Raw genomic sequence first — 16,427 nt, forward strand, 5'->3', positions numbered from 1 at the left:
GTGGGGGTGGGGGTGGGGGAAAGTATCGGTTAACCCCTGCTTGGCTGGGCTGGCTGGAGCTCCGCGGGCCGGAACCCGCGAGTCGGGGCTCCCCAGCCACACCCCTCGCGGGATTTAAAGGGGCAGGAGGGGCTGGGCCCGGTCGAATCCCGAACCTAGGGAGCGGGCATGAGGCGCTGCCCGTGCCGGGGAAACCTGAGCGAGGCGGAGGCTGGGGCGCTGCCGGGGACAGCCCGCATGGGACTGGCGGCGACGCGAGGGGGGCGGCGGCGGCAACCGGGGCAGCAACGACCTGGGCCCGGCGCAGGGGGCCCGGCGGGGCGGCCGGAGAGGGGCGGGCCCCGGGCCCGGACCGAGGAGTCCAACCTCCACACCGAGCCCGAGAGGGCCGGCCTCGGGCCTGAGTCGGGGACCGACGGACAGGCTGAGCCTGAAGCAGCTGGCTCCGGGGCGGGGACGGAGCGGCCCAGCCAAAAGACGGAGCCAGGCAGGTCCATCCTCCGGACACATCCAGAAAGGAGCAGCCACTGGTCAGAACTGGAGACAGCCGGTGACTGGACGGAGACTAGTACAGATGGCTTTTGGACTGATCCACACAGGTCTGACCTTCAGTGTCAGCCAGAGAGGGCTAACCTCTGGGCACAGCAAGGGGTTGATGGGCCCTGGGCAGAGCTAGAAATACATGGGTCACAGACCCAGCCAGAGAGGGCCAAGCCCAGGGCTGATAACCTCTGGACCCACCAGAACAGGTCCAGCATCCGGACTCAGCCAGAAGGGGCCTCTCTCTCAACAGAGCCAAATGCTGATGGCTCTCGGAAAGAATTGTACATTGATGGCTCCAGGACACAACAGGATACGGAAACAACCTGGAAACAGCTTGACATCGATGGTTTCCCAACACAACAAGATACTGATGGCTTCTGGCCACAGCCTGGCACTGATGGACCCCAGACACAAGATACTCATGGACCCCAGACAGAGCCTGGGACAGACTGCCTTTTGGGGGAGCCCAACCAAGATGGCTCGTTAGAGGAACCAGAACACGGGGAGTTGGTGACTCACCTGTACTCTCACCAGGAGTGTTGCCCCCTGACCCCTGTGCCCCGCCTCATCATCACTCCTGAAACCCCCGAGCCTGAGGCTCAGCCAGTGGGACCCCCCTCCCAGTTTGAAGGGGGCAGTGGAGGCTTCTCCTCTGCCTCCTCTTTCGACGAGTCTGAGGATGACGTGGTGGCCGGGGGTGGAGGTTCCAGCGACCCCGAGGACAGGTCTGGGGTGAGTGGGACCCATCCTGCCCTTGAGCCACATCCCCACAGATCCCGTATCCCCCGCCTCGCCCCCGCCTTTCCTTTGAGAAGTTCTTTAGAACTCCACCAGCAATTTCATCTCCAGGCACCTCTTCCATCCGACAGCAGGGTTACTAACCCCCTCCAGGCAGCCTCTTGCTAATTCTCTTCATTTCCCCTCACCCACTGCCTCCAGTCCTGGGGTCTAAAATGGATGGCTGCTGGCCAACTTCATGGTACCCAGGAATCCCTGAAATTGTGTGAAACTGTGTGTGTATACACATGTTTTTGCAGCAAGGGTCTGTGACTTCTGTTGGATCACAGTCTGTGACCCCAAACTCTAAAGAACACTAGTTCAGGCAGACAGGAAGGGTGCACTTTCTACCGACTTTTCTAAGTCTGGGGCCTGTAGCTGCCTTAAAGGGTCATCAGCCTTCACCACCCCTTAGCTCATTCACTTTTGTAGGGAGTGAGCTCCCAGCTTTTATCAGATTCTCAAAGAGCTGTGTGAAGCCAAAATGCTAAGGGACCCCCAGCCTGGCCAGGGACTCTCCCATTTCCCCATTGCGTTGCCCCTCAGCTCCCCAGGGTGCTCCTGCACACTCTTGTTTACATCCTCCACCCTCATCCACAGCTTGGGTGCGGTTCTCTGGGGAATCAGGAAGGCCGTCAGGGCAGGTTCAGGGAGGGAGGGTCAGCGCATAGGCAGGTGTGAGAGCCTCTGGTGGGTCTGCCTGCTGGGTCCTCCCATTGTCCTGGGGCCCCTGGCTGGAATCTGCCCTGAGTCCCCCTCACCCCACATGCTTCCCTTTAGGAACGTGCTCACACATGTGGCCACAGATATAAGAGGTAGACCTGCCCCAGCCTGCCTGTGCCGGAGCCAAGGCTCTGACCCTCTGGGGCTCTCTGCCATTGCTGTTCCCTCTGCCTACTCCCTCATCTCCTTGGCATCTCAGAGCAGCTGAGCTGGAGTGAATGAAGAAACAAAAATAGCAGCTATCACTCGCTCATGCCCAGCCCTGTGCTAAGCTTTCTTCTTTATTTTATTTTTTTCGGCCACACTCCGAGGCACGCAGGATCTTAGCTCCCCGACCAGGGATCGAACCCACGCCCCCTGCATTGGGAGCACAGAGTCCTAACCACTGGACATCCGGGGAATTCCCTGTGCTAAGCTCTTTGCTAATATTAACTCATCTTAATCTTCACAGCAGCCCTATGAGGTAGATACTATGATCCCCATTTTATAGATGAAGAAACTGAGGCACAGAGACTCATCCAAGGTCACAGACCTTGGAAGGCACAGAGCTGAGATTCAAACCCTTACTGAATACCAGGCACTTTTCCAAGTGCTGTATGTGTGTTAACTCTTTGAATCCTTATAAAAGCACTATAAGATTGGGATTATTATTATCTGCATTTTACAGAGGGGAAACTAAGGCCTAGAGAAGTGAGGTCACTTGCTTGGAGTTGGCCACGTCTGGTCGGAGCTTGGATTCTAACTCAGTGCTGGCTTAGTTGAAAACCCAGTCATTTCCACCCCTGCACTTTGTGGATCTGTCCCTAACTTGCCTTCCTCCCAGGCCTCCCTGTCTCCAGTGTTTCCTCATCCCCTAGAATCTGCCTCCAAAACCCAGCTCTGACTAACTTTTCAATGTTCCCGGCTCCAGAGTCTTCCATGGCTCCCCAGGGCCTGCCTGATAGCGATCAGGAGTTCAGTCCTGTGTTCACAGCTTCCTGTCTCCAGGCTCCTTTCTACGTTCAGCTTCCCTTTTCCCGTCCTGATCCCTTCTGCTGCTGCAAGGGAGCCGAAGTACACACTGTTCCCTGAACATGTTGCAGCCATCCTGCCTCCGCTCATTGCTCAAGCTGTTCCCACCACCCAGAATACCCCTCGCTTCCTTCTTGCTTCATTTTGAAATTCCATCTGACCTTAAAGGCCCAGCTACCTTCTCCCCCCTCCCTCACCTTCCTTCCTTCTCACATCCATCCTGTCCTCCTAATCAGACAACAGACAGTCCCAGGGTCCCTAATTTGTGTTTGGCCCCGTGTTGGCTTTGCTGGGAACACAGTAGTGACCCAGACACTGCCCGCATGGAGCTCCCAGGCCGGTGGAGGAGACAGACCCATCACCAGGCAGTGACAGCTCAGAGTGCTCAGGGCTGGGATGGGGGAAGCCCAGAGGGTTGTGGGAATCTAGAGAAGGTGACTGGCCAGACCTGGGGTATCAGAGCGGGCTTCCTGGAGGAGGAGGAGGAGATGTGAGCTGAGGCCATGATGAAGCCATCTGAGAAAGCCCAGATTAACCATCAGATCTAAGAAAAAAGAGAGAGAAGATACTGAACCTGCTTATGATTAAAAAAAAAAAAAAAAAAAGACATTTAATCAACCTCCTTCAACCCAAGCTACATTTTTGGAGCACCTATTGTGTGTCAGGCCATGGCTGGGGACACAGTTGTAACCATGACAACCCCAGTCCCTGCCCTCAAGACTTGTAATCTAGCAGGGCTGTAATGGATAAGCCCAGGGCAGTGGAGTCAGACCAGAGGTAGAACCCCAGCACTATGCTGTGTGATTTAGGCAGGTGACTTCACCCGTCTGAGTCTCTGTTTCCGCCTCTGTAACACAGTCAGCAGTCTTCCTGGGGTTGTGTTTTTAGGATTAAGTAGGTTATGGCACACTGAGCCTTTGTCATTGTGCCTGGAATGTTCCAGGTGCTTAGTAAACAGGAACCTTTATTCGTCACCTCCTCTTCACGGCTGGCAGCTGGAGAGGGGAGGGAATAGCCCTTCCTGAATCCTTCAGTCCAACCCCTGCCTGTGTTTGACCTTCCCACCATCCATTAGATGTCTGCTAGGTAGCTGGGCTCTGGTGGATAGGAGAGAACGTGGCCTTGACCCCGGGGTGGGGGGAGATGAGCCACATAGCTTTTTTCTCTGGAGAGGACTCATTCTCCCAATCCTTGCTAAGGGCCTGCTGTGTGCTTGGAGCAGAGAAGATATTCGTGTGTGTGCGCGCGCGTGTGCACACGTGCGTGTGCGTGCATATGCAAATGCAATGAATCAGGCAGTAACCAGGTCTCAAGAAGCTCTTGCTTGAGTCCACATGATACAACTAAATCCTTGTTTTCTGTTTGCTCCTCTGGTTTTTTGTTGCTCTCTCTCTGTCTTTCTCTGCATCTATGTTTCTTTTTCTTTCTCTGTCATTACTTTGTGTCTCCCATTCTGTCTTTCTATATTTCTTTCTCTTCTAGTAACTCTGTGCCTATCTCTGTGTCAGTTGGAAGAGGTCAGGGTTTGCTATAGTGACAAACAGACCCCAAACTCAGTGACTTGGAACAACAAAGGATTTCTTTTTTTTTTTGGCCCCGAGGCTTGCAGGATCTTAGTTCCCCAACCAGGGATTGAACCGAGGCACTTGGCAGTGAAAGCACGGAGTCCTAACCACTGGACCACCAGGAAATTCCCAACAAAGGATTATTTTCGTTCCTACTGCACACTGACTGTGGGTCAGTGGTGGCTGAGGCGGCCCTGCTCCATGCTGTTTTCTCTCAGCCTCTGTTTCTCTTCCTACAGTCCCCCACCCCTTTCTACACTAGGGAAAAGAACGTGGAGAGTCACTCGTTGGCTTTAAGGCTTCCACCCAAAAGTGACACTTCTGCTCACATGTCATTGGCCAAAGCTGAGTTCAAGAGGGTGGGCATATCCCTGGTAGGGGGACAGGCTGGAACTATTTGGTAAGCAGCTGTCATGACTGCTGCAGTCTCCATCTTTGTCCCTGTCTGTCTTTGTCATCACTTTGTCATCTGTCTCTGTTTCTGTCTCTCTCTGTGGTTCGGCCTCCATTCATCAACTCCTGCCTTTATCATTTTCCCTGGAACCACCTTTTTGATGTATATATGTCGAGGGACGATTTGGGAGTTGCTGGTGACTGCAACACAACCTAGCCTATCTCTGCTCCTTCGAGAAGGACAGAGAGACACAGATACAAAGTGATGACACCGAGACAAATGGACAGAGACTCTTCTCTGCCTTTGCTGAGGCCCCTGGGGAGTTTGTGATTGCACAAGTCAGTGAGCTTTGCTCACCGCAACAAGCTTGGGCCCAGGGATCCCAGGAAGCCCCCCTAAGGACCCCCGGTCCACCTTGGTTCCCTCTCATGGCAGCAGCGCCATCCCCCTCCATCCCCGGCCTTAGCCCTGACCCCACCCTTTCTGCCCCACACAGAACAAACCGTGGAAGAAGCTGAAGACAGTGCTGAAGTATTCGCCCTTCATGGTCTCCTTCCGAAAACACTACCCTTGGGTCCAGCTGTCTGGACACTCTGGTGAGCGCGGGGGGAGAAGGGCGGGTGGGGGACAGGCAGGGCTGGGCAGAGACGCCTGGGCGGGGAAGGAACTGCTGTTTGTACTTTAGTTCCCGCATCTGTAAAATGGGCTTGGTGACAGTCTCCAGCTCATGGGGCTTTTATGGAAAGTGCTTAGGCCCGGGCTGGGCCATTCATACATCAGGATGGAGGGCTGTTTCCTGTTATCCCGGTGGCAGTGGGCAAATCTTTGACCATGGGGACAGATGGGCCTGGGCTCAAATCCGAGTTCCGCTCTCTATTTGTGGATGACCCTGGGCAAGTTACTCTCCCTCCCTGGGGCTCAGTGTCCTCATCTCTAGTGTGAGATAATTGTCCCTCCCTTGCAGGGTAAACTAAAGGGTTAAAATCAAAATGTATATTGAGGGCTTCCCTGGTGGTGCAGTGGTTGCGAGTCCGCCAGTTGATGCAGGGGACACGGGTTTGTGCCCCGGTCCGGGAAGATCCCACATGCCGCGGAGCGGCTGGGCCCGTGAGCCATGGCCGCTGAGCCTGCGCGTCCGGAGCCTGTACTCCGCAACGGGAGAGGCCACAACAGTGAGAGGCCCACGTACCGCAATGTATATTGAGATTGAGAGACAGACCCCTCATAAATGGCAATTACCAGTCCCTGTCCTCACCCTGTGGCCAGAGCAGAGTAGGCCGCCAATAAACAACAGCTACAATGTTTTTTCCCCAGGACCTAGCACAATCTCTTTAGCACATAATAGCACAAGGCCTAGAATCTAGCATTTTTGGTAAAGGGCTAGATAATAGCTATAAACTACTCAACTCCGTTGTTGCAGCACAAAAGCCACCATAGTTAATATATAAATTTGTGAGTGTGTCTGTGTTCCAGTAAGCTTTTTTTTACAAAAACAGACTGTGGGCTGGACTAGACCAACTGTATCCACCAGCAAAGGGAGGCGGGAAGGGAACTTATCTGCCTGTTCATCCTTAGAACTGAGTCAGAGAAAGGCAAGGCCCCCCTAAAACTGTAAACACAGGCCTGCCATCTGTATGTATCCTAGTTACTATCGCTGAGTTTCAAAAATACCAAAAATGAAAAACTCAAAACTTAGTGGTGGTTTAAAAAAACAAACAAACAACTTAGTGGAATAAAACAGCCATTTGATCACACTCATAAGCTTCGGGTCAGGAATTCAGACAGAGCATGGCAGGCCTGGCTTGTTGCTGCGCCGTGATATCTGGGAATTCAGCTAGAACAACTCGAAGGCTGCAAGCTGGAGACCTTTGGAGGTTCATTCATTCACACACCTGGCAGTTGATGCTGGTTGTTGGCTGGTTCTCAGTTGGGGCTGCCGGCTGGAAAGCCTATATGTGACTTCTATGTGTAGCTGCTTGGGCTTCCTTACAGTATGGTAGCCTCAGAATAATCAGATTTCTTACATGGTAGCTCAGGACTTGAAAGGCAAGTGTCTCTGCCAACAAAGTGGAAGCTGCATCTCCTTTTATGACTTAGATCTGAAGTCACAGTGTTGCTTCTGCCATAAGCCCTCTCAGATTCAAGAGGAAAAGAATTAGATTCCACTTCTTGATGGGAGTGGCAAAATTCTAGAAGAGCATATGGGACATGAGCTACTGTTGCAGCCATCTTTGGAAAATATAATCTGAAAATACTATCTGCCTCAATAAGAATTTGTAATTCTGATCTACTCTATCTGCATGGCCCACAAAATGCCAGATTTGTAAATTAACAAGGCCCTGATTGTTAGCACTCTGGGACCCAGGCAGAAGCAAATGCAAATCTGCTTGGGAGAGTCATGCTCTTGACTCAGATCTCACAAAAATTCCCATTGCTGATCGAGAGCTCATAATCCAAAATTACAAAACAAATGAGGACACAGTGTGCTGTGAACAGGCCTCTGTTTAAACAAAATGCAGAACTAGGTCCTTCCTTCACCACCTCTGGCCAAGATTTTGAGAATTGCTGGTAGGGAGAGAAGGTATTGCAGAAGGGTCAGGCAAGATGATGGTGGCCAGGACCTGATACCTACAGGAGGTGGGGGAATTCTCTTGCTCATTCAGTTTTTTTTTTTTTTCTTTTTTTTGCGGTACGCGGGCCTCTCACTGTTGTGGCCTCTCCCGTTGTGGAGCACAGGCTCCGGACGCGCAGGCCCAGCGTCCATGGCTCACGGGCCCAGCTGCTCGGTGGCACGTGGGATCCTCCCGGACCGGGGCACGAACCCGCGTTCCCTGCATCGGCAGGCGGACTCTCAACCACTGCGCCACCAGGGAAGCCCTTGCTCATTCAGTTTTTGACCCTCTCATTGACTGCTGCTCATAGGGAACTTCCAGGCAGGAGAGGATGGTTGGATTCTAAAGCGTTTCTGTCAGTATGAGCAGCGCAGCCTGGAGCAGCTGATGCGCGACCCCCTGCGACCTTTCGTGCCAGCCTACTATGGCATGGTGCAGCAGGATGGCCAGGCCTTCAACCAGATGGAAGATCTCCTGGCAGACTTTGAGAACCCCTCCATCATGGACTGCAAGATGGGCAGCAGGTAGGTTCAGGGGCAGCCATGGGGCAGAGATGAAGGGTCAGGGGGACATTTTTGAAGATAGCGCCAAGCCAGTCTTCAGCATCCTTTCCTGCCATCCGTGTATGAGAGTTCTGTTCTATCTTCTCATCAACACTTTGTATTGCCTGTTTTATTACTTTTAACTATTCTGGTGAATAGCTATGGTTTTAATTTCGATTTCTCTGGTGACCAAACAACTTGAGCATTGATTGGCCATTGGATATCCTCTTTGAAAAGTGCCCATTTTTCTACTGGTCTCTCTTTTTCTTTTTATTATAAAGATGTATAATTCTTTATATATTCTGGATACAAGTCCTTTGCTGGAGATACACACACACACACACACACACTCCAACTCTCCCATTTCACTCTCTTAACGTCTTTTGATAAACAGAAGTTTTTTTTTAAATTAATTATTTAGTTAGTTAGTTTTGGCTGCGTTGGGTCTTTGTTGCTGCACATGGGCTTTCTCTAGTTGCAGCGAGCTGGGACTACTCTTTGTTGCGGTTGCAGTGCACGGGCCTCTCATTGCGGTGGCTTCTTTTGCTGCGGAGCACGGGCTCTAGGTATGCGGGCTTCAGTAGTTGTGGCTCACAGGCTCTAGAGCTCAGGCTCAGTAGTTGTGGTACACAGGATTAGTTGCTCCACGGCATGTGGGATCCTCCTGGACCAGGGATTGAACCCGTGTCCCCTGCACCGGCAGGCAGATTCTTAACCACTGCGCCACCAAGGAAGTCCCGAGAAGGGCTTTTAATTTAGTACAGGTTGTCAATTTTTTTCATTATGGTTAGTAGCTTTGTGTTTAAGAAATCTGCCTACTGTAAGTTCACAAAGATCTTCTCCTATGTTTTCTTCTACAAGCTTTGTTTTAATTATCACATTTAGATCTGCAATCCACCTAGCTTTAATTTTTGTATATGGTCTGAGGCAGGGATCAAGGTTCATTCCCCTCTCCCCACCGCTGTATGGACATCCTATTGACCTAGCACCATTTATTGAAAAGACTGCCCTTTCCCCACTGAATTGTGGTGCCTTCTTTTTCATAAATTGGGTGAACGTACGTGTGTGTCTGTTTGTGGACTCTGTTCTGGTCCATTGATCTATTTGTCTATTCTTGTACCACACTGTAGTTTTGTAACATGCCTTGATATCAGAGAGTGTAAGTCCTCCAGCTTTGTTCTTCGTAATTTCCCTTGTTATATCCTCTGTGTCCCAGGACCTACCTGGAGGAGGAGCTGGTGAAGGCGCGAGAACGGCCCCGGCCCCGGAAGGACATGTATGAGAAGATGGTGGCTGTGGACCCTGGGGCCCCGACGCCCGAGGAACATGCCCAGGGTGCAGTCACCAAGCCCCGCTACATGCAGTGGAGGGAGACCGTGAGCTCGACCTCCACCCTGGGTTTCCGGATCGAGGGCATCAAGGTGAGGGCCAGGAGCTGCTAGCCTGTTTGTAGAGGGCTAAGAGCTAGATCTGAGGCAGGGCTTCCCGAGGAACCAGGGTGTCAGAGAAAGCAGGAAAGAAGCAAGATCTGGAGAGAGAGCAGGAGACTGCAGAGGATGGAAAGATGCGCTAGGAGGGTTCCTGCTTCCCTCTTACCCCTGTGTCTATCACAGACCAAGTTCTGTTTACCCATCTGTCTGAAGGTCTCTTGATTCCATCTTCTTTCCCCTCCCCAAGACCAAGACCCTGTCCTAGTCCAGCCGCATCTTCTCCTGACTCAGCTTCCCTGGCTTCCCAGATGCTGGTCTCACCTCCTCTGATCCATCATCCAACACGGCAGCTGGAGGGGCTTTTTCCTCCTTATGGAGAAAAATGTTCTCTTTTCTTCTTTATTTCTTTCTTCAAAAGTTGTTTATTTTATTTATTTATTTTTGGCTGTATTGGGTCTTCGTTGCTGTGCGCGGGCTTTCTCTAGTTGCGGAGAGCGGGGGCTACTTTTCGTTGCGGTATGCGGGATTCTCATTACGGTGGTTTCTCTTGTTGCGGAGCATGGGCTCTAGAGCACAGGCTCAGTAGTTGTGGCGCACGGGCTTAGTTGCTCTGCGGCATGTGGGATCTTCCTGGACCAGGGCTCGAACCCATGTACCCTGCATTGGCAGGCGGATTCTTAACCACTGTGCCACTAGGGTAGCCCCTTTCTTTCTTTTTTTTGTAAATTAAATCTAATCGTTTGAATAGCTATTCACACAGCTCGAAAGTCAAAATAATATTATAAAAGGGTATATAGGAGAAATCTCTCTCCCAACCCTGTTGCCGTCCTTCCCATTCTGTCCCTCTACCACCCCCTCCTCGTGGGGAACCACTTTATCAGTTTCTTATATTTCTTCCTGTATATACAAACAAATGCAGTTGTATATACTACCTTTTCCTCCCATTTTTAAATTTATTTATTTGGCTGCGCTGGGTCTTAGTTGCAGTATGCAGGATCTTTTTAGTTGCGGCATGTGAACTCCTAGTTGTGGCATGTGGGATCTAGTTCCCTGACCAGGGATTGAATCCGGGCCCCCTGCATTGGGAGTGTGGAGTCTTAGCCACTGGACCACGGGGGAAGTCCCTCCTCCCTTTTTCATTTTTACAAAAGGTGGCGTAGTCCTGGAGAGTTTCCCATATCATTTCGTAGAGAGATAGGAGATCCTCTTCCTCCCTCCCTCCCTCCCTTCCTTCCTATTCCTTCTATAATAGCTCTTTGTGGATGTGCCACAGTCCCCTATAGATGGCACAGTGAAGCACTTTCATTTCTTTGAAAGGGTCCTGTTCTCTCCTGCCACAGGTCCTCTGCACGTGCTGTTTCCTGTGCCAGGAGTACTTTTCCCCTGTTCCCCTGGTTGACTGACTCCCAGTCATTTTCCCGACTCCTTCCAAATTTCACTTCCTCTGGGAAGCCCTCCTTGAGTTCCATCCGACTAGTTCAGGGTCTTTACCTCCTTATAACTCCCTATACTCCATTATTCTTATCTCCCTTTGTGATGATCTTATTCAGTATTTGCATCCCTCATCTATGCTGTTACCTGTGCTGTTACCTCCATGTTACCATTGCCCACAGGGCACCTGGCACAGCATGGCAGAATGACTCAGGGGGCTCTCTGTGCCCCTCGCAGACAAAAAATAACATTAGTCTCTTCTACTGAGTGCTTACTTACTATGTGCCAGGCACTGTGCAGTGTATCCTACACACCCAATCTCTCCTCCTCCTTATACCAGCTTTAGGAGGTAGAGACTAACACAATTCTCATTTTCCAGATGAGGAACTCCAGGCTGAGGCAGGTGAAGTGACTTGCTTAACGCCACCTAGCTAGGAATTAGCAGAGCCATGATTCAAAGCCAGATCCACCCGGCTCCAAAGCCCACCTGGCTAGATTGGCTCAACCAGGGGGTTCAAGGTTAGACTTGAAGGACTGGTTGCTCAGGAGTATGACTTGGGGCTAGGCGGGTGGGCTAGCTTCCCCTGAACAGCAAGTGAGCCTGGAGGTGGGTAGGTGGCCCCTGGAAGTGCCTGAGGCTGCTTGGTGTTGGGCGTGGGAAGGAAAAGGTATGACACCCCTCATCCTCTAGAAAGCCGATGGGACCTGCAACACTAACTTCAAGAAGATGCGGAAACTGGAGGAGGTGACAAAGATGTTGGAGGACTTTGTGGATGGGAACCGCGGAATCCTGGTGAGCGGGACACCTATGCCCCCAAATTTAGCAGCTTAGGACCACCACCATCATTGTTCCTCCCACGTCAACAGTCTCTTGCCTTGGGCCGAGGTTGGCTGACACTGGCTGGCATTGCTCACCAACAGGCCAGCTGGTGGGAGGGCCCTGCTCTCATGTCTGGTGGCTGCCTTACTGTCTCGGCTCCTGGCTCAATCCAGCAGACTAGCCTGGGCTTGTTCTCACGGTGGAAGCAGCGGGCCAAGAAAACAAGTGAAAAAGCAAAGCGTATCGGTGGCTAGGCTCAGAATGGCCACCATCATTCTCGCCATGTTCTATTGGCCAAAGCAAGTCATAAGACCAAGACTAGATTACAAGGGAAAGACTCCACCTCTTGGTGAGAGGAGCTGCTAGGAATTGTGGGTATTCATGTAATCTACCAACCACACTCTTTTTTTTTTTTAATTTTTATTTATTGTGTTCATTTATTTATTTTTGGACGCATTGGCTCTCCATTGCTGCACATGGGCTTTCTCTAGTTGCAGCGAGCAGGGGCTACTCTTTGTTGTGGTGTGCGGGCTTCTCATTGTGGTGGCTTCACTTGTGGTGGAGCACAGGCTCTAGGAACGTGGGCTTCAGTAGTTGTGGCACACGGGCTCAGTAGTTGTGGCTCACAGGCTCTAGAGCACAGGCTCAGTAGTTGTGGTGCACGGGCTTAGTTGCTCCGTGGCATGTGGGATCTTCCTGGACCAGGGCTCGAACCCGTGTCCCCTGCATTGGCAGGCGGATTCTTAACCACTGCGCCACCAGGGAAGTCCCCAACCACAGTCTTGTCTGTGCCACCCTGATGCATCCAACCCCTGCCCCCCCCACCTCCCATTTCCCCATGGCCCCCTTTACCCCATTCTGGCTGGGGTATGCCTACTCCTTTGGGGGTATGGGATGAGGTCAGATGTCAAGGTGGGTAAGGACCCACAAAGTCCATAAGCTAACCAAGAAATCCTCCGTCTCATGCACAGAAAAAGTACGTGGCACGCCTAGAGGAACTCCGTGAAGCTCTGGAGAACTCCCCCTTCTTCAAGACCCACGAGGTGCGAGCCCCGGCCACCATGGGAACAGAGGGCCCTGTGTGAGGGGGAGTGTCGGGGTCCGGGTGGTACTCGTTAGAAACCACCAACAGGGTCACAGGCCAAAGCTATAAAAGGAAGCCCCGAGTTCTGGGGTTTGCTTCTTTAGGGTAGGCAGCACGAGGGATTGCAGGGAGGTGGGACAGTTAGGAGCATGGACCCCAGCCAGGTGGCCTTGGGATGAGGCTGGCTCTGCCGCGTGACCCTGGGCCTATGACCTACCCTCTCAGGCCTCAGTTTCCTCCTGCCGTGGGGAGGAACAATAGTACCTTCCTTACAGAGCTGCTGAGGTGGGAGATGAGCAAATGCAGAGCGCCGTGAGGAGCACAGAGGGGCTCTCGACTCCTAGCTCTTGTGGTTATTTTATACCCGTGATGATTTACAGTTCTTGTTACCTGCCTTCCTCCTCTGGTGGCTGTCCCCACTCCCCTTTCCTCTCTCTCCGTTCCGCAGCCTGTGTCTCTTTGGAAACATTCATCTCTCTGAGGCTGTCTCAGAAAGTCTGTGGTGACATCACTGTGTCTATCTCCAAGTTCTTCCGCCTCCCCGCTCAAGCCCCTCTCTCCTCTTTTTCCTGATATCACTGACTTCTGAAAGAGCACCGATCTGGGCGTCAGGCCAGCCTGTGTTCGAATCCCAGCCACCTGAGCCTAGGCAGCAGCTCCGCAGGCCTGTCTCCTGACCTGTAGGACAGGGTAACGGTAGCACCTGCCGCATGGGTGTAACGAAGGTTAAGTGGATTAATATAGTTAAAGCCCAGCCCATAAGAACCCTGCAGTATGTGCCAGCTTTTATGGTCACGTTTGTTATCACCAAACATCACCCTCATCACCCTTGTTACTGCCTTTGAGCTTTACACGCAAGTCACAAAGAGGAGGCCTGGGGACCCCACCTCTTATGTCCTCAGGTTTGGTTTCACCTGCCCGGTGACTAAACATTAAAAAAAATTAGTTGCCAACATTGAAAACTGATAAAGATGTAGAGTTCACACTAAAATCGGGATTTCCAGTTTCCCTTGGCACCACGAGAGACACGGTAACCCTGGGCCGCTCGCCACATGCCAACAGCCATCCAGAGCTGGGCAGCGTCTGCCTCTTCTGACAGCCGCCTGCTTGCCTGCCCAGTCATCCGGGTTCTCTGGGAGCACTGGTGTCTGAAACCCGGCTAGAAAAAGGGAGAGGCTTGCAAACCTGGCGTTAGATGAAGGGAAGGAATGTATTTCTAACTAAAAAAGAAAAAATAACCCAGTGTCTCCGGAGGGCTGTGTGGCCAGCTCCACGAGGCAGCTTGTGAGCTGTGGAACGTGGAATGCTGCAGTGACCCCAGGAGGTGGGGCAGTTACCATCACCCCCATTCTACAGATGAGGAAACTGAGCTGGACAAAGGAAGCCACTTGCCTGGCGTCACCAGCAGCAGTCCGCTGGGGCTGAGTGGTTGCTGCCCCTTCCCGCGGGGAGGCATTATCCACTCCCTCAGTCCCCGCCAGACCCCTCTGACGGCTTCAGGATCCTGCGGGCATTTGAGTTTGTACCCCAGCTTGAAAAAGGATAACAGTTAACACTGTTTTGCATTTGTTTATACGGGCAACTCTTCTAAGAGCTTTCTGTGGATTAATTCACACATATAATATGCACAGCAACCTTTGAGGTAAACGGTACTCTTATTCCGTTATTCCCACTTTGTACATGAGGACACAGAGATAAGGAGAAGTTAAGTCCCCCGCCCAAGGCCACAGAGCCGTAAGTGGCAGAGCTAGGGTTTGAACCCAGGCGGCCTGGCTCCAAAGTTCATGCCGTCAGCCACCCTACCCAGCAGTCTGTGGGGCCGGGGCCTTGGCCAGTGCCTGCCCCTCCCTCTAACCTCCTGCCTCTCCCTCTGCAGGTGGTAGGCAGCTCCCTCCTCTTTGTGCATGACCACACCGGCCTGGCCAAGGTCTGGATGATCGACTTTGGCAAGACAGTGGCCCTGCCTGACCACCAGACGCTCAGCCACCGGCTGCCCTGGGCCGAGGGCAACCGCGAGGACGGCTACCTCTGGGGCCTGGACAACGTGATTCACCTCCTCCAGGGCCTGGCCCATAGCTGACCTGCTCGCCCACCATCACGTTTATTTATTGCATGGTGCCCGTGTGGCCGGAGGGGCCCCGAGATGCATGGGGGCCTGAAGCCCAGGGATGGGAAAGGTTGCACTGCACACCACGCAGGACCAGTGCAGAAGATGCAGAGGGCCTTGGCGATCAGGTGGCACCGCACCCTCGGGGGCGGGGAGGTTGTTAAGAGCCCGAGAGGTGCGTGCCCTGGCTGGGTCCTGCGGTGAGTCAGAACCAGACTGGGTCCCCTGACCAGCCAGGAAGGCTTCTGAGGGGCTGCAGAGGCCCTGAGAGAACACAGTGCATGTACTGCAGGGCACGGGCGTGACCTCAGGCCTGTCACCACATGGATGACTGTAACCTCGGCCTCCTCGTCAGCCCCTCCCTCTACGAGCTGGCCCCTCGCAGGCCCGAGAACCAGACCTCATTTGTGAGCAAATGTAGCAGCCCTTGGTTGGCCCGCCCGGGAGAGTTATAGCCCAGTCTCTTCATCTGGGGTCCCTCCAAGTGCTGACAGAGGCTTTGAGGGTGTGGCACCCTGGGACTGGCTTGAGAGCTGCCACCGCTGGGCAGGGCCCAGTTCACCCTGTCCTACCCGCCCTTGGCCCCATGGGCTCCTGCCCTGCTCCTGGGAGAACTCTGCTGACCCCCCTGCAGGCTGAAACCACAGCCATGTCCCATGCCAGCACTGTGACCAGCACAACCTTGTTCCTCAGGCCTCAGCCTCGGGACGTCCTCCTTCTGCCCTTTACCCTTTTCTGTCTCCTCCCTCCTAGCGGACTGTGGTGGCAGGAAGGGCATTCAGAAGGAAAAGGGAAAAGCAGGCTTGGGAACCAGCTGCCTTCCTCGGGAGGGCCCCCATCCCTGGCCTCTACTGTGAAGAGGCCCCGCTTGGGCCTGTGGTGCAGGGTAGGTGGGCCTGCAGCCTGGTCCAAACCAAAGACCCCAGCACTCTGAGGTGTGGGTGGTGCCCCTCTGTCCTCCTCCTGCTCCTAACTTTGGGTTCCTGGCCTACAAGGCTGGGCTTGGGGAGGACAGGTGCCCCCCCTCTCCCTTAGCCAAAGCTCTAACGTGGTCTTCCGGCTGACGTGTGCTCCTTTTCTACTGACCATCTTTATACTTATTTATATGAGAGGTAGTTGTTAAGACGGGGCAGCGCTGGGGAACAGGAGGCAAAACTGCTTCACTGCCTTCCCATGACGACACCCCAATAAACAGCACATTTACAGTCACCTTTGTCTTTTGCATCTGGGGTTTGTGGGCTCAACGCTCGTAATTGGAGCAGTAGCGCTGGGTGGGGTGATGGGATAGTGATGGTCTGGGGTAGAGGCAGGCTCAGAGTGGGCAGGTTCATTCATCCGCTTCACCGAGTTGCTACTCTTGTGCCTGGCTGTGTGCAGGGGACACAGGA

At 53.0% G+C, this 16,427-nt stretch overlaps 1 protein-coding gene across 1 annotated transcript; it reads left to right on the top strand.

The window, feature by feature from the left end:
• Positions 1 to 28: 28 nt before the first annotated feature.
• Positions 29 to 16,248, top strand: ITPKC (inositol-trisphosphate 3-kinase C). Its single transcript, XM_027079583.1, has 7 exons — positions 29 to 1,275; positions 5,510 to 5,609; positions 7,936 to 8,149; positions 9,384 to 9,588; positions 11,720 to 11,821; positions 12,820 to 12,891; positions 14,809 to 16,248. Exons 1-7 carry the CDS (start codon positions 169 to 171, stop codon positions 15,010 to 15,012), a joined length of 2,004 nt encoding a protein of 667 aa, XP_026935384.1. The 5' UTR covers positions 29 to 168; the 3' UTR covers positions 15,013 to 16,248.
• Positions 16,249 to 16,427: the final 179 nt, after the last annotated feature.

The sequence above is a fragment of the Aethalodelphis obliquidens genome, unplaced genomic scaffold (genome assembly GCF_003676395.1).
Source record: "Aethalodelphis obliquidens isolate GAN/ISIS:26980383/991018 unplaced genomic scaffold, ASM367639v1 scaffold43, whole genome shotgun sequence".
In the NCBI taxonomy this organism is placed as follows: Eukaryota; Metazoa; Chordata; class Mammalia; order Artiodactyla; family Delphinidae; genus Aethalodelphis; species Aethalodelphis obliquidens.